The sequence below is a fragment of the Myodes glareolus genome, chromosome 2 (assembly GCF_982192425.1).
Source record: "Myodes glareolus chromosome 2, mMyoGla1.1, whole genome shotgun sequence".
NCBI classification, from domain to species: domain Eukaryota; kingdom Metazoa; phylum Chordata; class Mammalia; order Rodentia; family Cricetidae; genus Myodes; species Myodes glareolus.
In genome coordinates this window covers 99707058-99726965 of record NC_142027.1, presented here as the reverse complement: position 1 = coordinate 99726965, position 19908 = coordinate 99707058, and the positions used below count along the sequence as shown (strand labels likewise).

Sequence of the window (19908 nt, the reverse complement as noted above, 5' to 3'; positions counted from 1 at the left end):
CTAGAAACTAATCAAAGAGATTTTAAAACATAATTGCAACCTGCTCGACCCAGCCACCTCTCCCAACTCAAGTTGACAGGTCTGAATGACCTCTCTATTACATATTGGTGACTGCTGCCCAGAATATTCTCACAATCTAGTACGGGTGCTGTACAGGAAGACCCTCAGTGCTGGGATAGAGGGAAGGAGTTACATGTGAAGGAGATATTCCTCAGGAGAAGTGGTTTTCTCTCTTAGGGGCACAGGTGAGGACAGATTCAAAGAGACTATTTATTTTTCTGATTTGCGTTCTGAAAAACAATGAAGTATCTTTCAGGGAGCGAGAAAGATTTTCTGTAAAGATCTACAGACAGATAGCACAATTTTTGGCTTTATTTCATAGGTTTTTAACATAAGCCAGCCTTGGTGAAAGAACATTTCATGTCAATGAATTTGCTTAAGTTTTTTATTTAAAGAAAAGTACCTTTGATCTTTGGACTTCCTGAAATGACAACATTGTGTAATGATTATACAGAGAAATTTAATTCACAGAAAGTCAAAATAGGCTGTAATGGACTTGATGATCTGTCAAGACTAAGAGGAGACCAAAGTTCCGGCCATGCAGAGATAAATCATCTACTGGCAGGAGACCTAGACCGCCATCTTCCCAGGGTATAAACACCCCAGGCTGGGCACCCTTCAGCACTATTGGTGGAAGGGAAGCCCTGCAAAGGGTAACACACAACTGGAGGGAGAGCACATAGGGGAACATTGCTGACAGACAAGCAACGATGGACCTGACTTCAATTCTCTCACTGGAAACCTGGGTGCTCCTGGTAATCAGCCTGGTGCTCCTATACCGGTGAGTAACCACCAAAGTTCCTCTTCCACCATGTCCTCAGGTTGGAGTTGTATTCAGATCTGTATTCTGGTGTTGAGTGCAAGGTCAAAAGTGACGAGGAAAGCAGGGGCTGGAGAGATGGTTCAGTGGTTAAGAGCACTGATTGGTCTTCTAGACGACCCAGGCTAGAATCCTGCTATCCACATGTGGCTCACATCATCTGTAACTACAGTCCCAGGGAACCTAATGCCTTCTACAGGCACCAGAATACAATAATAAAGTGTGATAACAGAAGGTAAAATTAACTCTTGTAAAAACCAAAATAAAATTATAAAATGTGATAACAGAAGTTAAAATTAACTCTTGTAAAAACTTTGAAATTACGTGTTTTTATTTATTGGGAATAGAGGCAGCACATGAGACAGGTGTGTGTGTGTGTGTGTGTGTGTGTTTGTGTGTGTGTGTGTGTGTGAAGGTTACAGAAAACTTTGGGGAGTCTTTTCTCTCCTATTCTGGGGATCCTGTGGGTCAGACTAAGGTTGTCAAACTTGGCAGCCAGTGCCTTTACCTGTGCAGTCATCTTGAAGGCCTGAGATGAAATAATTGTGCTCATTTTGCATTTTTATTTTTTGGCAGAAAAATGAGTCAGACTAGAGTCTCCATGTGCTAGTCACGCACTCTCTGCTGTACTAAAGTCCCAGTGACACCAGCTATTAAAGTTCATGTTTATGTTAAACAGATCTACTAGTTAAACACGTACTTTCAACTCCCTCTTGCTGAGGTGAGAGGGTTTTCTGATAAGATTTACTCTTGGTATGAGCTGATAGGTTGTCAGGTTACAGCTAGAGCCAGCAGAACTCAGTAGGAACATATACAAACCATGGGCTGCCATGCACACTGGACCCCTCACCCTAAGCCCTAGGAACTGGAGGGGCAGTCAGCTTGTTGTTATGTTTTATGTTTTGTTTTTGGTCATGTTTATCTCCTCTCTGCTGTATGTGTGGTCACAAGGTTTTCTGTTTCACTCTCTAGATACGGCACCCGTAACCATGATGTTTTCAAGAAACAGGGAATTACTGGGCCCAAACCTCTGCCATTTTTAGGAACTCTGATGAATTACTCTGAGGTGAGTGTTGATTCCTGATGGCCAAAAATGGTTTAGTTCTGTTAAATGCTCCTTGATAGGAAATGATAGTGTGATTTCAGACCCTCTTACTGTGTGTTCTCATGATACTAGAGAATGTCCAGTGGTTCTTTAGGGCTCTCTTGCCAACTTAAAACTGACAAATGTTTGCGTGTGTATGTGTGTTTATAGTGTGTATGCATGTATTTACATGTGCATGAGTGCCCATGATAGGGCACATAAAATGTGTGCCACATTTTAGTCTATGTGGATCATTTGTGATAAAACTGCTGACTCCTGGCCTATGGTCAGTCCACAGCAGACATTCCCAAGCTCATGTCCAGAGGACGAGTGGCAAAGCTTGTGCAGCCCTCAGCTCAGATTTTCTTCCTAGAGGTTCTATATTTTGATTGTACAATCTTCAAAACAATTTCATTACTATTAAGATTATTATTATTGTGTGTATCTTCTGCTGTGCACATGTGTATGTCTATGGCTGTGCATGCAGAGTCCACAGGAAGGTGTCAGGTGTCCTGCACTGTTGCTCTGCCTTCTCCACAGAGTCATCTTGCTGGTGCCACTAAACGTTACTGAAGAACTTTTCTCTGTCAGAAACAGTAAACTTTACTTCATGGGGTTTGAGGGTTTTGTTCCCTGGCTACAGAAGGGTTGGCACATACAGGACAATAATGGATTTCACGCTTTTTCTCATTCCAGGGTACATGGAAATTTGATGCTAAGTGCTATAAAAAGTATGGAAAAATGTGGGGGTGAGTATTCTGGAAAGTCCCACTGAGTTGACTCATTTTAGGGGAATGTACTCTACTTGTGCCAGACAACGCCAGCCCAGAATTGTAGTAATGGCCTCTCTGTTGGAAAGGTGATGCCGTGTGTCATTAAGTGCCATGGTTCACAAGACTAATTATCTTGAGAACATTGTATATTGTTTCTTTTGAAAGGCTTTGATGTTCCATGGACTCTGGTCTTCATGTTTTTGTCATTTTGTTTTGTTACGTTTTTGAGACAGGGTTCTCTGTGTAACAGTCCTGGCTGTCCTGAAAGTCACTCTGTAGACCAAACTGATCTCAGACTCACAGAGATTCACCTGCCTCTGGCTCCTTAGTTCTGGAATTACAGGCATGCACCATCACCATCTGCTGCTAAGACTTTTGATAGAAGTGTATATCACTGTGTCCTGTCTTGTTGAACTGACTTTGGAGATTCAATGTATTTAAAAGCCAAAGTGTTCTTCCTTAGATCTATGTCCTCAATGGTTCTGTAAGTGGCTGAGCCAGCAGCAGGAACTGTTCCCTTCACTGATGCTGGAGTTAGATTAGAGCTTTGGAGTGAGTGTTGTCATTATGCTGTAAGACAGAAACAAGTGGGAGGAGGCTCTGGTTCTTCCTGCCTCTTCATCTCTTCTCATCCATCCTTATCACAGGGATCTGCTGAGTTGTCAGAGCCCATAAAGACTGTCATTCATGGCCAACACCTGGCTTTGCTGTCTATCCAATGATCCCGTGTGAATGTCTCCTTGCAATTATTATTGCTTGTCAGCATTTAATAGTATTTTCCACTTTTCACCACCTAATATCTTATTTATTTATCATTTTATTGCTGTTTATTTGTTTGCTTGGGACAGGATCCCTTTAAGTATCCTGGCTGTCTAGGACCTTAATATGTAGACCAGCCTTGCCTTGAACACAGAGATATGACCGTTTCTGCCTTCCAAATGCTGGAATTAAAGGCATGTGCCATCACGCCTGGCCCTAATATCATTTTATATGAAAATTATTCTTACATTTTTATTAGTTTTGTGTGTCTGTGTGTGTACCAGTGAATTTAACTGGACTGACTTACAAAACCATGAGTGAGCAAGAGGGTATTTATGGAAGTGTGAACAACTTACCAATGCATCACCACTGACATAAATTTCTTGCCCTCCCCCAGCCACTATATTTTTTGATTTTTTATTAGGATTGTTCATTTATCACAGAGGATTATGTGCTTCATGACACACATATAAATGTCAGAGGACAACATGCGGCAGTCAGTTCTCTCAGTCCACCTTGTAGATCCCAGGGACTAAGCTGGTGTTCATTGGGCCATTTTGCTTTCCCATTCCAGGAACTAGCTGTGTGTAAATCCTCAGATAGGCTCAGGACCTTGAGCCTCCTGCTGGAATGTTGACAGTCACATCACCCATAGGGCTTATGGAGATAGTCCCAGTTGCAGTGAGTTCCAGAGTACTGAAAACAGGATTTGGCAGCTCTCCTTCCCACTGACTTGGCTCTAATGTTCTTTCTGACCTTCAGAGAAGTTATAAAAGGTGCCTCATATAAATTCTGCATGTTCACTTATCTTTTCAGCTCAATGTTTCAAAAGCATGGCCTGGTGCAATCTAGGCAATCATTCCACCACCAAGTTATATCCTAAGCACAGATACTGAAATATTTTATTATTTTTAAGATTAATATTTTAGTTCAAAGTTTTTAGAATTTATTTCTACTTCAAAACATTGGTTTGATTATTATATTTTACTATTATATTCATTTATTTATTTTTAATTTATTTTTATTTTATGTTCATTGTTGTTTAGCCTGCATATATGTCTATGCGAGGAAGCCCTGGAACTGGACTTACAGACAAGTGTGAACTGCCACAGGACGCTAGGAATTTAACCTGGGTCCTCTGGATGAGAGGTCACTGCTCTTAACCACTGAGCCATCTCTCCAGCCCTCAAATTTTATCTTTAAATACGTATTTATAATACATTTAATTACATATATATTCATGTGTGCATGCCTCTGCACATGACTGCTAATGATCATGGAGATCTGAGCATTGGATCCTCCTGGAGCTGGAGTTACACTTGGTTGTGTTCTATTCAGCATGGGCGCTAAAGTCAAATTCAGGTTGTCTGCAAGAATGTGTGCTCTTAACTGTGGTGCCATCTCTCCAGCCCCTTGCAATATTTTAAATATGCAAAAATCAAAGAAAATGGTAGAAGCAACTCTCATGCATACACATCCCGACTTAAAATTTCATTTCTCATTTCTAACTGTGATGCCTTTAGGAACTGTTGTCAGGTGTTTGTATTGTGCGGGACAGTCAAATGAGGAGTCACTCCAGAGTTTAATTTTAGTGTCTGTGAACTGAAACGCAAACCTCGATTAAAAGCATGTTTATTGATTCTAGACAAAGGTTGTATTTGGAATACAATTCCTCATGTCAAAGTCTCTTTGATCTGTTGTATATGTTCTCAGAAAGAAATCATCACACCCCTGCAACTTTACTTCTTATGGTGTATTGTCTGCAGTACCTAATAACTCAAGACCTTCAAGCATGCCTGGATTTTCTTGTGACTAAAGTCATGCAATGGATGGAAAACCCTTCAGAAAAACAGCTAGAAATCATAGAGAGCAATCTCTGTTCTCTATTATGATTCCTTCAAGGTCTGGGTGCCTTGAACAAGGACCTGTTACCTTCTGCCATTACCCTACATACAGTGAGAAACAACTTCTTCATTCTAATGCTTACCTAATGTTTACTAGATTCCCACTACATTTCCCCCTTTTGTTCAACCGATTTTAATTACATTGAATTTTATGCAGTCATGCAGTGAAGATAGCCTTTCCTCTATCATTTGTCTCATAATCTTTTTTATATTTTTACTGAGCTCTACATTGTTCTCTGCTTCCCCTCCCTTCCTCTCACCTCCCCTTCAGTCCTTTCCCATGGTCCCCATGATCCCAATTTACCCAGGAGATCTTGTCTTTTTCTGCTTTTCACATAGATAAGATCCATGTATGTCTCTCTTAGGGTCCTCATTGTTGTCTAGGTTTTCTGGGATTGTAATTTTTAGGCTGGCTTTCTTTGCTTATGTAATTACAGAATCAGCCTTTTCAGAACTTAGGCAGAAACCCATTGAAATCCTGAGAATGTATCAATAGTATGATGTACATATTTTATATTTTACAAATTCTGCTAAGTGAAATATATATACTTTCCAAATTTCATTTCTTTGACTCTCCTTAGGATTACTTCTTACAGGTAAAGGCATTGAACTATACCAAGAACAATTAGGAGAATCTTTTTATATTTTTTTTAGTTTATCTCCAGGTAATGGATTTTTTTTTTACTTCAAGCCTTTATATTAACATGATGTTTTTATGAAATTCTGAAGCTTAAAAAATATTTTCTATTACTATTTTATCAACTTCTTTATTTCCTTTTGCTCACGACCCAGTCATCCTGTATAAGACCAAATAGGAGTGATAAAGAATGGATAATTACTGTACTGAATTGCTGGTTGCCGTTGTGTAAAAAACAAAGTTAATTCTGAATAATCATGAACAAGTTGAGTAGTTGTTATATATAATATAACACCTTTCATATATTGAAAATCAGGAATTATATTAAGAGATTGACCCATTAAAATCTAATAAAATCATTAGAAAAGCATATAATTCTGATTCTTTGACTGAAGCATATAGACTTTGGAATACCTTATTATTTTGTGCTGTATAACCAATCGCTCCTAATTTATTTGCATCAGTATAAAATGTAAGAGCTCCAGAAATCGATGTGTTCTTTTTACTAAATGGGGTAGAATCCATTTAGTTCTTTTCATAAATTAAAGTTGTTTACTTTGAGGGTATCTGTTGCTGATTTCACCTAAATAATTGCTACAGACTCTGTCAGTTATCATTAATTACCCATCATTGTATAATTTCAATATTTGTGTGAGATTCTACAATCTCAGCTGAATCCATTTCTGACAATTGACGAAATCTAATTCTTCCTTTTACATTTAATTCAGAAACCTCTTCTATGGCGGTTTTTAACTTTCCATTCTGTTTATGGGCTAAGAGTATATATTCTAAAATATTATCTTCCCTTGGCATAATCAGTCCAGTAGGGGAATGAGTAGAAGGTAAAATTAATAAAATATATTCAATGTGTGAGATTTAATTGATCTATGTAGAAACCTTGCAATTTCTGTTCTACTTGGGCCAACTCCTTTTCTGCTTCATTATAAAATTTCTGGGACTGTTAAAATCTAAGTAACTTTTATTAGAGATAAACTTCTTAATTCTTGAATAGTCAGTCTAGTTGTATGGTACAACCAATTAATATCTCTCAATAATTGTTTTTAAAATCATTAAGCATATGTTATTCATCTCTTCTCATCTTATTTTTATGACGAGATTCTCTACTTAATTTAAACCTAAATAATTAAGAGAGACTCCTCTTAGAATTTTTCAGGAGTAATTTCCAATGAACATTGAGGGAAAACCTGTTGCACTTCAGCAGACACCTTTTTAAGAATATTGATATCAGAGGTAGCTATTAAGACATTATCCATGTAATGATGCTGTTTTTAAACTAAATCTCAATCTTATAATTTTACCAATAAATACTCAAAAGTCAGATGCTTGGGTGAAAACCTGCTAGATCAGAGAGGCAGAGAAGCAATCTGCTGACCATTCTCCCAAAACAAAGAGGACCACCAAAATGAAAGTCCCCCCCCCTTACTATTTCCTGTGCATTTATCTGTTGGCCAGACTCACTATAACTCTCTGTGACTACTTCCTGCCAACTAGCTGTTGGCTCTGACTCTTGACCAATGGTTGATTTTATTTAATACAATCTCAGGGTTCACACTGTGATCAATGATCCTTCAACAGAATGATACAGAACAGATTAAGTAAATTGTTTGTGAACAACTTCTAGTAGTTTATTTACAATATATTGACATAAAGTTGGACTATTTAATGTTCCCTAGGGAAATAGTTTCCATTTATACCATTTTTTGTTTTTGTTTTGTTTTTTGAGGGGTTTTTTTTTGGTTTTTTGGTTTTGTTGTTTTTTGTTTGTTTGTTTGTTTGTTTTTCTTTTTCTTTTTTTAAAAGTAATTTTATTAAATTATAAAAGTTTCCATTTACGCCCCTCTTCCCAACACCCTCCCACTACCCCCCCCCCCCCTCCTCCCTCTTTGTCCCTAAGGGCAGTCAGGGTTTCAAGCCCTGTGGTAAGTTCAAGTTCGTTCCCCCTCCCTCCAGGTCCAGGAAGGTGAGTATCCAAACAGACTGGATCCCAAAAATCCAGTATATGCAGAGGAAACTAGTCCCAGTGTCATTGTCAATGGCTTCTCAGAAAGACTCCGGGCCGGCCACATTCAGAGAATCCGGCCACATTCAGAGAATCTGGTTGGATCACGTGCTCGTTCAGTCGCAGTCCAAAAGGGCTGTTTGTTTGTTTTTCAAGACAGAGTTTCTCTGTAGCTTTGGAGCATGTCCTGGAACTAGCTTTTGCAGACCAGGCTAGCCTCAAACTCACAGAGATCTGCCTGCCTCTGACTGTCAGCTGCTGGGATTAAAGGTGTGCACGACCACCTTGCAACTCTATTTATATCAGGCTTGGCATTATTATAAGTAGGAACTGTAAAAGCATATGTTTTCTCTATCCAGCTGCTGAAAAGGAATAGCAAAAAAAAGAGCCATCTTTTAAATTAACAACTATTATAACCCAAGCCTTAGGCAATAAAGAAAATAATGGAATTCTAGACTGAAAAGGACCCATGGGTTGAATTACTTGGTTTACAGCTTTTTAAATAAGCCATCACCACCATTTTTAAGATTTATTTTATTACAAATAGGGGAGAATGCCAAGGATTTGTAGGGTTTTTTTTTTCATGTGTCATGCAGCTGACTATTTTGTCCTAGTTGCTCAAGTGCTTTTTTTTTTAAATTATGGGCCACTGCTTCACCCATACAGGCTTATTAGTGAACGATTTTAAAGGCAGAGCAGTTGGGATTCCAGCATTGGCCCCTAATCCAAACTGAAGTGGCCAGTTTCTGCCATGTCTTGTTTCTGAGCAATCTAAATAGCCTGTGCTTTTATTGACAATTTTTACATTACCCGTTTTAGGAATGTATCTCATTTCTAACATCATTGTGTGAGTGAGTGCTGAACTTGTAGGAATATTAATTTGGGCTGTATAACCCAGAGTGGGTACAATCATTTTGAAGAAAATGTCAAATTTGTGTATGAACATTCTCTTTGTCCATTTTAAAAAGTCAATATAAAAGCATTAAAAAACAATCTCCATCTGATTTTAAGAGTTAACTTAAGGCAATAGCAATGGAGTATTTCTTTTAAATCTTAAAAAGAGGATCCTTTTATAGATCCCAAGAATCATGTTAAATTGGCCTGTCAATTATTAACAGGGTGAAACAATTAATCTGTATTTTATTTAGTGGAAAAATAATTTTTGTAGGCTCTCTTTCAGTAAGATATTATTTCCATGAGTTTAGCCTTCACAGCCACATTAGTTAATAACCTAAAAATTTGCTCTGCTTCAGGTACTACATTTTATAGAATTTAACCAAGAGCCTCTGGAAAGCAACATAAAGAGTAGAATCAAATACCCACTAGTGATAAATAGACAAGATTATACCCAGTAATATAGTTGAAAATTATGAATTTTTGTTTAAGTCATTTATTATGAAATTTTAACATTTATTTAAGCATTAATCAGATGATCAAGAGAAGAGAACATCCTCTGTATAATGAATGATTAATACATCTGGAAATGTAAAGAGCATTGGCTTAGTACTTTATGCCCTGATTAAATTTGTTTTCTGTACTACAAGTTGGGGTGGTTCAATTGTTTTCTCCCATGAAGTAATCATTGATAATGAGTTATTACCACTATCAGGAGAAAAACATTTCCATTGAAGGAACATTTCATATTGAGTTATTCCCTATCCAAGGAAAAAGAAAAAAAAAACTAAACTAAACTAAAATTAAACAAATTTAATTTTAAACTAAAATTAAACAAACTAACAGGAAAATTCTAACTTCTGAGCCAACTGTGTTACCTCATGCTGCAGCAGCGGACCCCACCCATCATTCTCTGGAATTCAGGTGTTGCTTCTCTGCGCTTGCTGGTCCTTGCAGAAAGCACTGACAGGCATCACTCAGCCAGAGAGCTCTGGGTTCCAGCAGACATGTGTTCCTTTTTCTATTGGTTATGGCCTTTGCCCTTCCTCTATTTCCACAGGGAAGAGGATTTTCTCTCCCTTCATTATTCATCTCTTGAGCCTTCCTATTTGTAGGCCATGATTATATACTTTCCTTCTTCTACAGGGAAAAGCTTTTTATCTTGATTAAACACTTGCATTTTTTACCGGAAAATTTTTTTTCAAGTTTCTTCTCCTTTCCTCTTTTCTCCTAGGAAGATTTCTCTTTTAATTTCCTTTATTCTTTGTCTCTGGAGTTTGTCTATCTGCATCTTTAATTTTTGCAACTAGTGTTTGAACCTTTCCCATCTCTAAGATTGTGTCAGCTAAAGGAAGATAGGATAAATGTCTGTTATTTTTATTTTTCTTTTCTTTTCATTATTTAATTTAAAAAAATCATTTTACACTCCAATCCCAGTTCCCCATCTATTTCCTTCTCCCACCTCCCCAGTTTCCCCATTCTGAGTTCCCATCCACTTCTCAGAGGAGATATGACCTCCCTTAGGGAGTCAACAAAGTCTAGGATACCAAGTTGAGACAGGACCAAGTCCCTCCCTGATAAGCCTTCCTGGGAAAGATATTCCACCATTGGTAATGGGCTCTAAAAAAACAGTTCATAAACCCAGGATAAGTCCTTGACCCACTACTAGGGGACCCCCTAACAGAACAAGCCACATAACTGTCACCCACATTCAGATGGCCTAGTTTGGTTCCATGAAGGTTCCCCAGATGTCAGCCCAGAGTCAGTGATCTACTGCTAGCACAAGTTGGCTGTCTCTGTGGTTTTCCCCATGATGATCTTGACCATCCTTGCTCATATGATCTCTCCTCCCTCTTTCAGCTGAACTCCAGGAGCTCAGCCCAGTGCTTAGCTGTGGTTCACTGCATCTTCTTCCATCAGTTACTGGATGTAGATTTTTGTAGATTTTATGATGGGTCTTAGGGGGTCACTAATCTGCTTACAGGGCAAGGCCATTTCAGGCATCCTTCCCACTATTGCTAGGAGTCTTAGCTGGGGTCATCCTTGTGTATTCCTAGGAGTTTCCCTAGCAACAGGCTTCTCCCTAAACCCATATTGACTCCCTCTATCACAATACTCTTTCATTGCTCTCTCTCTCTGTCCCTCCCCCAACTTGGCCATCTTGATCTCTCAAGTTCCCATCCTCCATCCCTCCCTTATATCCCCTCTCAGTTCACCCATTAGATCTTCACTATTTCTCCTTCCTGGAGTCCTCCACATGTGTCCTTCTTAGAGTTCTCCTTTTCATCTAACTTCCCTGGGCTGAGGAATGTAGCTTATTTATCCTTTGCTTTATGTCTAATATCCACTTATAAATGACTACATATAGTGTTTGTCTTTCTGGGTCTGGGTTAACTAAGGATGGTTTTTTCTAGTTCATTCATATGTCTGCAAATTTCAAGATGTCACTGTTTTTTACTGCTGAGTAGTTCTTCATTGTGTAAATGTACCACATTTTCTTTATCCACTCTTCAGTTGAGGGGCCTCTAGGGTGTTTCCAGGTTCTGGCTATTATAAATAATGTTGCTATAAACATAGTGGAGAGAATGCCCTTGTGGTATGGTTGTGCATCCATTGGGTATATGACCAAGAGTGGTATGATTTGGTCTTGAGGTAGGTTGATTCCCAATTTTCTGAGAAACTGCCATACTGATTTCAAAAGTGACTGCGTGAGTTTGCATTCCCACCAGCAATGGAGGAGTGTTATACTTACATCCTCTCCAGTATAAGCTGTCAACAGTATTTTAGATCTTAGCTATTCTGACAGGGGTAAGATGGTATCTCAGAGTTATTTTGATTTGCATTTTTGTGATGACTAAGGATGTTAAAAAAAATCCTTAAGTGTCTTTCAGTCATTTTAGATTCTTTGTTAGGAATACTATCTTTAGATCCATACACCAGTTTGTAATTGGATTATTTAGTATTTTGATATCTAGTTTCTTGAGTTCTTTATAAATTTTGGAGATCAGTCCTATGTCCAATGTGGGGTTGGTCAAGATCTTTCCCCATTTTATAGGCTGTCATTTTGTCTTTTTGGTCATGCTCTTTGCCTTACAGAAGCTTCTCAGTTTCAAAAGGGTCCATTTATTAATTGTTACTCTCAGGGTCTCATCTCTGTTACCTTGACGCTCCTCACTTTCTTCTTTCTCTGAAACAACATTCCTGTCTTCCTGGGAGGAAACATTCTCCTCTGCTGACTGACAATTGTGAACCTGAATGCTTTCCTTTTTACATTCCTGTTGAAATTCAGATGGAGCTTTCTGTGATTCCTCACTCTGCAGTGGATCCAGAGCACTTGAGATCAAATTACATAAAGACAAAATCTTTTTTTTTTTTTTTAGTAAATTTTATTAAATTATAAAAGTTTCCATTTCCGCCCCCCCTCCCAACACCCTCCTACTCCCCCCACTCCCCCCCTCCTTCCCCTCCGTCCCCCAGGGCAGTCAGGGTTTCCTGCCCTGTGGGAAGCTGCAGCTCCCTCCCCCTCCCTCCAGGTCCAGGAAGGCGAGCGTCCAAACAGACTGGATCCCCAAAATCCAGCATATGCAGAGGAAACAGGTCCCAGTGTCATAGTCAATGGCTTTTCAGAAAGACCCCGGGCCAGCCACAGTCAGAGAATCCGGCCAAATTCTGAGAATCTGGCTAGATCACGTCCTCGTTCAGTCCCAGTCCGACTGGCCCTGGTAAATTCTCATCAGATCCGTTCCCTTGTAACAGTGGGTGATAGCATCCCTCGCAGTACTGATTTCGTCTTTCATGTTCCTCCTCCTTCCGCTCCCCCTCCGGACCTCGGGGGGCTCTATCCGTTGCTCCAATGTGGGCCTCCGACTGCATAGCCGTCCTTTGCCAGACAAAGGATCTATGGTGATAAGCAAAATATACATCAGTATGGTCATGGGCCAAGGCCGATTCAGGCACCCTCTCCTCTGTCCAGAGAGCAATCTGGGGGATTTCTCCTTGGACCTGGGATCCCATATATAATCAAGTCTCCTGTAAACCCTAAAATGGCTCCCTTAGTTGAAATATATTGTTCCCTGATCCCATATTCATCCTACCTCCCTCCCCCCCCATCCCTGGCCACCAAGCTTTCCCCGTTCCTCCCCTACTCCCTTCTCTCTAGCCCTCTCCCCCTCCATCGACCCTCCCAACCCCCCATGCACCCGAGGTTACCTGGGACTCTTGTCTATTTCCTACCTCCTGGAGGATAGCTAAATAATCTTCATCAGGTTCATCTTCTTATTTAGCTTAAAGACAAAATCTTGACTCCTCTTTGGGATGTATAGGCTCCTCTCTCACATGACATCATTAGTCTCTCAACACTGGCTTCCATACCCCCAGTTTTCACTGAACCTAGGGAGTTGCGTGAAACCAATAGCAATGTTTGTTAACTATTACCAAAAGTTCTGTAAACTGTTTTTCTTTCACATTCACTCAATTTCCTTTTAACAAACACTAAGTAACCAGCATATTGCTGCTCCTGAGATGGGAACTCCCCACATCCTGATTCTATCCTGAAGAACTGCCTGCTCTGAGCACACTCTACCCAGTCCTGGAGTGTATAGACCTCTCTCATCTATGAACCGATGACATTAGGCACCAAATGTCTGGTGCTCCCTGTTGTGTAGAGTGTTCAAAGGAAAGAAATTCCAAAATTATTTTTAGGCTCTCTGGTAACAGGGAGGACCAGTTTCTGGGAACTAAACCTCAAATCTCTGTTCAGATTTGTTGATTCTACACAAAGGTTGTGTTTGGGGTACAACAAGGTCCTAGTGCCAAAGCCTCTTTGATCTATTCTCTATGTTCTCTGAAAGAAAGAATCACACCCCTGCAGTTCCAGTCCCTATTGTGCATTGTTTGCAGTAGCCAATAATCCAATACCTCCAAGCATGCCTGGATAGTACTGTGACAAAAGACATTCAATGGATGGAAATCCTATAGAGAAAACAACTATAAGTCATAGAAAACAATCACAGTTCCCAATTATGATTTCTTCGTGGTCTTGGAGCCTTGAACAAGGAACTAATACATTCTTCCATTACCCTACACACAGTGAGAAACAAAAATTAGAATTTTTTCATTCTAATGCTTACCTGAGATACACTGACTCTATGAAATTCCTACTACAAACTGTTTTGTCTTTAAGTGACTCATTGTGTCTTCAACGACATCACCTGTCACTTTACAAAGACTCCATGAATCTGTGGTCAGATTCCCTAAGTTGGACATGGAATTAGTGTGACAGCATGTTGTATAATCAAAGTGAGGGTCATGTAACATTGGACTTAAAGTGAGGATTTGGGCTCCCACTTCAGAACCTGGCTTGGGTTAATCAGCTGTTTTTCTTGCATAGGTTGCTTGATGGTCCAACACCTGTGTTAGCTATCACGGACATAGAGATGATCAAAAACGTACTAGTGAAGGACTGCTATTCTGTGTTCACAAACCGACGGGTAGGTAACTTTTTTAAGTGAAAAATTTTAAAGACTTGTTTTTGCTATTTTTATTTATATGTATATATGCATGTCTGTTGACAGAGGTTCTATCCTGCCCAGTCCTACAGCCATACAGTTCCAAAGAAACACACAGAAGCTTACATTAATTATAAACTGGTTGGCCTATTATCTTGGGTTTTATTGTTAACTAATTCTTACACCTTACAGTAATCCATAATTCTTGTCTGTGCTAGTCATATGGCTTGTTACCTTCTATTAGCAAGGCAGTCTCACCCTGCTTTCTCTATGTCTGGGTGAGGAATGCAGACTGAGTCTTTCCTCTTGAAAGAATTCTCCTCTTCTTGTCACCCCACCTCTACTTACTGCCTGATTGCTTCAACTATACTTTCTGCCTGACTACTGGCCAATCAACATTTTATTAAACCAGTACAACTGACAAACATTTAAAGAGTACAAGACTATTGTCCCACAGCATATGTCTATAAAAGTAAATGCCATACGTGTATAGGTTCCTGTGGAGGCAAAAAAAAAAAAAAAAACAAAAAAACAACAAAAAAAAAACGGGTTAAGATCCACTGGAGCTAATATTCCAAGCAGTTGGAGGGGCCTGACATGGGTGCTGGGACCTGGCTCCTCCAGAAGATCAACAAGCACCGTTAACTGTTGAACCATTACCCAAGACTCCCCTTTTTAAGAATACAAACCTTTATTTTGACCTATTGAATTTATTTTGGTTGCTTGCCTTGGTTTTTCAGAGACAGTGTATCTTGGTGTAGCTCTGACTATTCTGGGACTCACTCTGAACACATAGAGATCTGCCTGCCTCTGCCTCCTGAGTTCTTGGTATAAGAGTATGCACTACCACCTCTTTGGATACTTAGAGAATTTAAAAAATGAAATAAATATTGATTCACAGTGGTTTCAACAATAATATACAAGCAGGGTCTGGGTATTCATTTTGCTAATGAGGAAGTATAAATGTAATATATTATTGTAATCTACTTGTAGATGGACACTGTTGTCATCTAAATTGTGTCTACATTTCCTATTTCACAGGTCTCTTTATCTGTGTGGTACAGTGCAGTTTATCACAGGTCTAGATTAGTGAAGTCACAAACACAAAGAATAGAGAGCAGCTCCTTGCCCTCCGTGTACAGCCTGCCTTCTTCTCTCATTTTGTATCCATTTTCTTTCTCAGTTGTATTGTGTGGACAGTGTCAAGTTGATGACTAGTCACCTGGCCCTTTTGTGTGGATTTTCTTGTGTAAAAAAATATCCTTTTGAGATTAACTCTTAAATCTATGATTTGTGTTAAATTTTTGTGACGTATGATACATAGTTCAATATTCTCTTTTTTTAAACCATGGTTACCCCACTGTTCTGTTTGGAGAAACCTTGTGTTTCCCTCTTTCTACCCCCTGCATCCTGGGGAATGAACTCAGGTTGTTGGGCTTGGCAGCAAGCACAATTGCCTACTGAGTCATCTCTCTGGCCCTCATTCAGCTTTTGGACATGTGGTGGAGTTGGCTGAAGGCCTAGTTTACAACTGTTCTTCATCAAGGGAAGCCAGTTCCATTTCTTCCTGTTTGCTGAGTGCTTTAATATAAGGGCAGTTGGGAAACTCCATATTAGTATAAAGTATAAATGTAGAAAATACAATAAAGTTCTCACCAGGGAAATAGAATTATACTTTCCCTTTTATCACTGAAGAAAAAAAATAAAGAAAAATGATTCCTACTACACTATTCCGAAACAAGCAACCCCCAAACCAAATATACCAGGGTCTAGAGAGATGACTTAGTGGCTGAAAGCTCAGAAAGAGGGTCAGGGATTGGTTGTCTACATCCACATCCAGCAGCTCAAATCACATGTAACTCCTGCTTTAGAGATCCAACTCACTCCTCTGACCTCTGATTACACTGCATACATATGTGCATACATTCATACACACATGCACACATACATATACACAATACTAAAATAAATTTTGAAAAAAACCCAAAGATCAAATCCTTTAAGTGTCTCAGGCTAGGGAAATGGCTCTATCGGTAAAGGACCTGAGTGTAGATCCCCAGAATTCACATAAAAGCTTGGCAGAGCAGCACATATGTGTTTTTTCTGAGCTGTATTTGGAAATAGATGGATGGACCCTAGGGGCTTGCTGGCTAGCTACTCTAGCCAAACCAGACTCTTCTATATTCACTGAGACACCCTGCCTAAAAAAAAATACAATAGAGGTATAGAGGAAGATGTCAAACCTCTGTTCTCCAAATGAGAATGCACACCAGCGTTCTACTCTACACACACACACACATACACACACATACACACACAGAGAGAGAGAGAGAGAGAGAAACAAATGTTCTCCAAATGAGAATGCACACCAGCGTTCTACTCTACACACACACACATACACACACATACACACACACAGAGAGAGAGAGAGAGAGAGAGAGAGAGAAACAAATACATAAATGTGCATATGCGCACATGTGCACACATGCACACACCACATCAAGGCATCAATTTTCACATTGCTTATGTTGTAAATATAGAGCTGGAGAACTTGTGTGATACAAAGTTCACTTTGTATTTATACCCAAGTCATTTACCATCTACATAACTCTGGAGAATCTACTATGTTTTGTTCCCATCTTCTCTGCCCCCGCCCAACCCTGGAACTAATTTTTAAACCACAGGGAGATTTAAATTTACAAGGGTCCTGTAATAAAAAATGTTCAAAAGTTCAACAGGCAGCCCAGTGAGCACCTGATGTCTTAAAGGTTGTGAGGAAATTCTGACCCTTTTTGTATCTATGATGAGGCTTGATCCATAGTAAACAGTCACAAACTAATTGTTATACACCAATATCCACTTAGCACTTTGCAACCATAGTAAGGTCTGGATTGACAGAGAACAATATTTACATTTTTTTACTCTAGAGTTTTGGCCCAGGGGGAATAATGAATAAAGCCGTCTCTGCATCTAAGGATGAGGAGTGGAAGAGAATTCGAGCCTTGCTGACTCCCACCTTCACCAGTGGAAAACTCAAAGAGGTGACTAAAAGGACTGTTAGTTTAAATGTTCGTATGACTTGAGTCTTCACACCTAACAACCATGGGTGCCTTTGTGTTTTGTGCATAGATGTTCCCCATTGTTGAACAGTATGGAAATATTTTGGTAAAATACTTGAGAAGAGAGGCAGAGAAAGGAAAGACTTTCACCATAAAAGAGTGAGTTCTGGGAGAGGAAGGGCAACTGGGGCAGAAGAGTCATCCTTCTGTGTGTCCCACATGTCCAGCTGCTCCTTCTTCCCTTTTAGACACTGGATGACAAAATGTACAGTTGAAAAAGAAATGTGACAGTATTAAGTTCACAAGGGTAAAGGGTGGGTAATAGGGGAAGGTGCTTGGCCAATTGAGGTGGTTTCACCAGTCTTGCCCAAGAATATAAATTATTTCAGGCTTCCTGCTGAATGAGGTAAATTCCCACATCTTTATCTCCTCAGAGTGTTAGGGGCCTACAGCCTGGATGTCATCACGAGCACAGCATTTGGAGTGAACGTCGATTCCCTCAACAACCCAAATGATCCTTTTATGGAAAAGACCAAGAAGCTATTAAAAATAGATTTTTTTGATCCATTGTTAATGTCAGTAGGTATGTATGATGGTTCCTCTGCCTTTTGACCCAGTACATTGTATGTAGCCATGTTTGCAGCTCAGCCTTTCTCTTCCACACTCACCAAAACTAAGAGCTCTATTGGTGTATAATTCACCTGACATGTAATTCACAAGCTTATCATGTCGTACATAAAGGCACAATCCAATATTTAAGACAGAAAGACATGTACCTCCTTACTTTTGTTTCTGAACTCAATTTTCTTTTAGAGAGAGTCTCAACTAGCCTGGAAGTTGCATGTAAGTCAGGCTGGCTTTGAACTCACACTGATCCCATTACCTCTACCTCCTGAGTGCTGGGATTAAAGGCTAAAGACACTTGTCCTCTCTTTATTTTAGAATTATTTTATTTATCCTTTGACAATGTCATAAAGGTATACAATCTATCTTGATTATACCCTCCCCTAATTTGCACCCCCACTTCCCTCAGACACCCCAACACACCTTTCTCTCAATTAAATTTAATGTCCCATCCCTTTTTTTTTTTTTGGCCAAACAGTAAGTCTATCAAATTCTGCCTGCTAGGATGTTGACCAATATTATTGGTGTGATTCTTATGTAGGTGATCAGTTCAAGAGTGGGCCATGCCGTGTCCAGGATAGGGTATTTCACACTGTAAACGGAAACTGCTTGTTAGTTTCCTGGCCACAAAGATTCAAGTAATGACACAGAAGTCATATTAATTACATTATTTCTTGACCTATTAGCTCTGGCTTCTTATTGGTTAGCTGTTAAATCTTAAATTAACCCATTTCAATCATTCTGTATTTTACTACAAGGCTGTAGCTTACTAGGTAAAGTTCCAGTGTCTGTCTCCTTTGGCACATACATGGCATCTCCCTGACTCCGCATACCCTCTCTATACATCTCTGTTCAGATTTCCCATCTGGCTATATTCTGCCCTGCCACAGGTCCAATGAAGCTTCTTTATTAACCAATGGCAATAAAACATTCATTACCCACAGAAGAGAATCCCATATCATCACACCACCTGTCCTGGCCCTTACTTTACCCCCACATCTGCTTTGGTGACGTTCCTTGAGCCTGGAGTAAAGGGTGTGTTGATACAGATGCTCCATGTAGGGCTCAGCACTCAACAGTCACTTATTCTCAACACTCTGATCACTCAGGGGTCTGCACTGACGGATGATCTACGTGGCCTGATACCAATGTCAGCTACAGAGGACTTTGTTCTAGCCATTTTGCACATTTACACCATTGACCTTCAAGCAGCCTTGACTTAAGCAACCACCAATTCACTTTTTCTATATTTACATATTCTGCGTATTTCACATCCTTGGGATGATAGACTATACAGTCTCTGTGACAGGCCTCTGTCATTTAGAACACCATTAAGTGACATTACTGTAACTGTATCATATGTCTATGAATGAATAATGATTTATATTAGTTTATAGACATTGAAGTTAGTTTTATATGTTTGCCATGAATTTTGCTGCTATGAGCATTTCAATACAATGTTACGTTTAAATATTTGTTTTTATGTTTTGAGTATATTCAGAATTGTTGTTTCTGCATTACAAAGTAACCCCATTTTAACATATTAAACAACTAAACATATGTTTTCCACAGTAGCTACAGCATTTTCTATGTCTTCTGGAAATGCAGGAGAGTTCCAAGTTCTCCATGTCCCACCCAACACTTGGCTCTCCTATGACTTTGATCATTGCTGCTTAGTGGATATGCTGCAGACTGGACCTGTGGTTTTGATTAGAATTTCCCTAGTCCTAATGCAATTAAAAACCTAAGCTAGGTGTCTTAATGTCT

At 39.5% G+C, this 19908-nt stretch overlaps 1 protein-coding gene across 1 annotated transcript in view; it reads left to right on the top strand.

Moving 5' to 3' along the window:
* Positions 1 to 584: 584 nt before the first annotated feature.
* The window catches only part of LOC146895511 (cytochrome P450 3A11-like), a 30317-nt gene continuing 10993 nt past the window's right edge, over positions 585 to 19908 (top strand). Inside the window, exons 1-7 of the mRNA XM_087903283.1 lie at positions 585 to 841; positions 1853 to 1946; positions 2661 to 2713; positions 14341 to 14440; positions 17386 to 17499; positions 17588 to 17676; positions 17952 to 18100. Of these exons, the coding sequence (XP_087759409.1) occupies positions 771 to 841; positions 1853 to 1946; positions 2661 to 2713; positions 14341 to 14440; positions 17386 to 17499; positions 17588 to 17676; positions 17952 to 18100 (670 nt within the window). The 5' untranslated portion in view covers positions 585 to 770. The remainder of the gene's footprint in view (positions 842 to 1852; positions 1947 to 2660; positions 2714 to 14340; positions 14441 to 17385; positions 17500 to 17587; positions 17677 to 17951; positions 18101 to 19908) is intronic.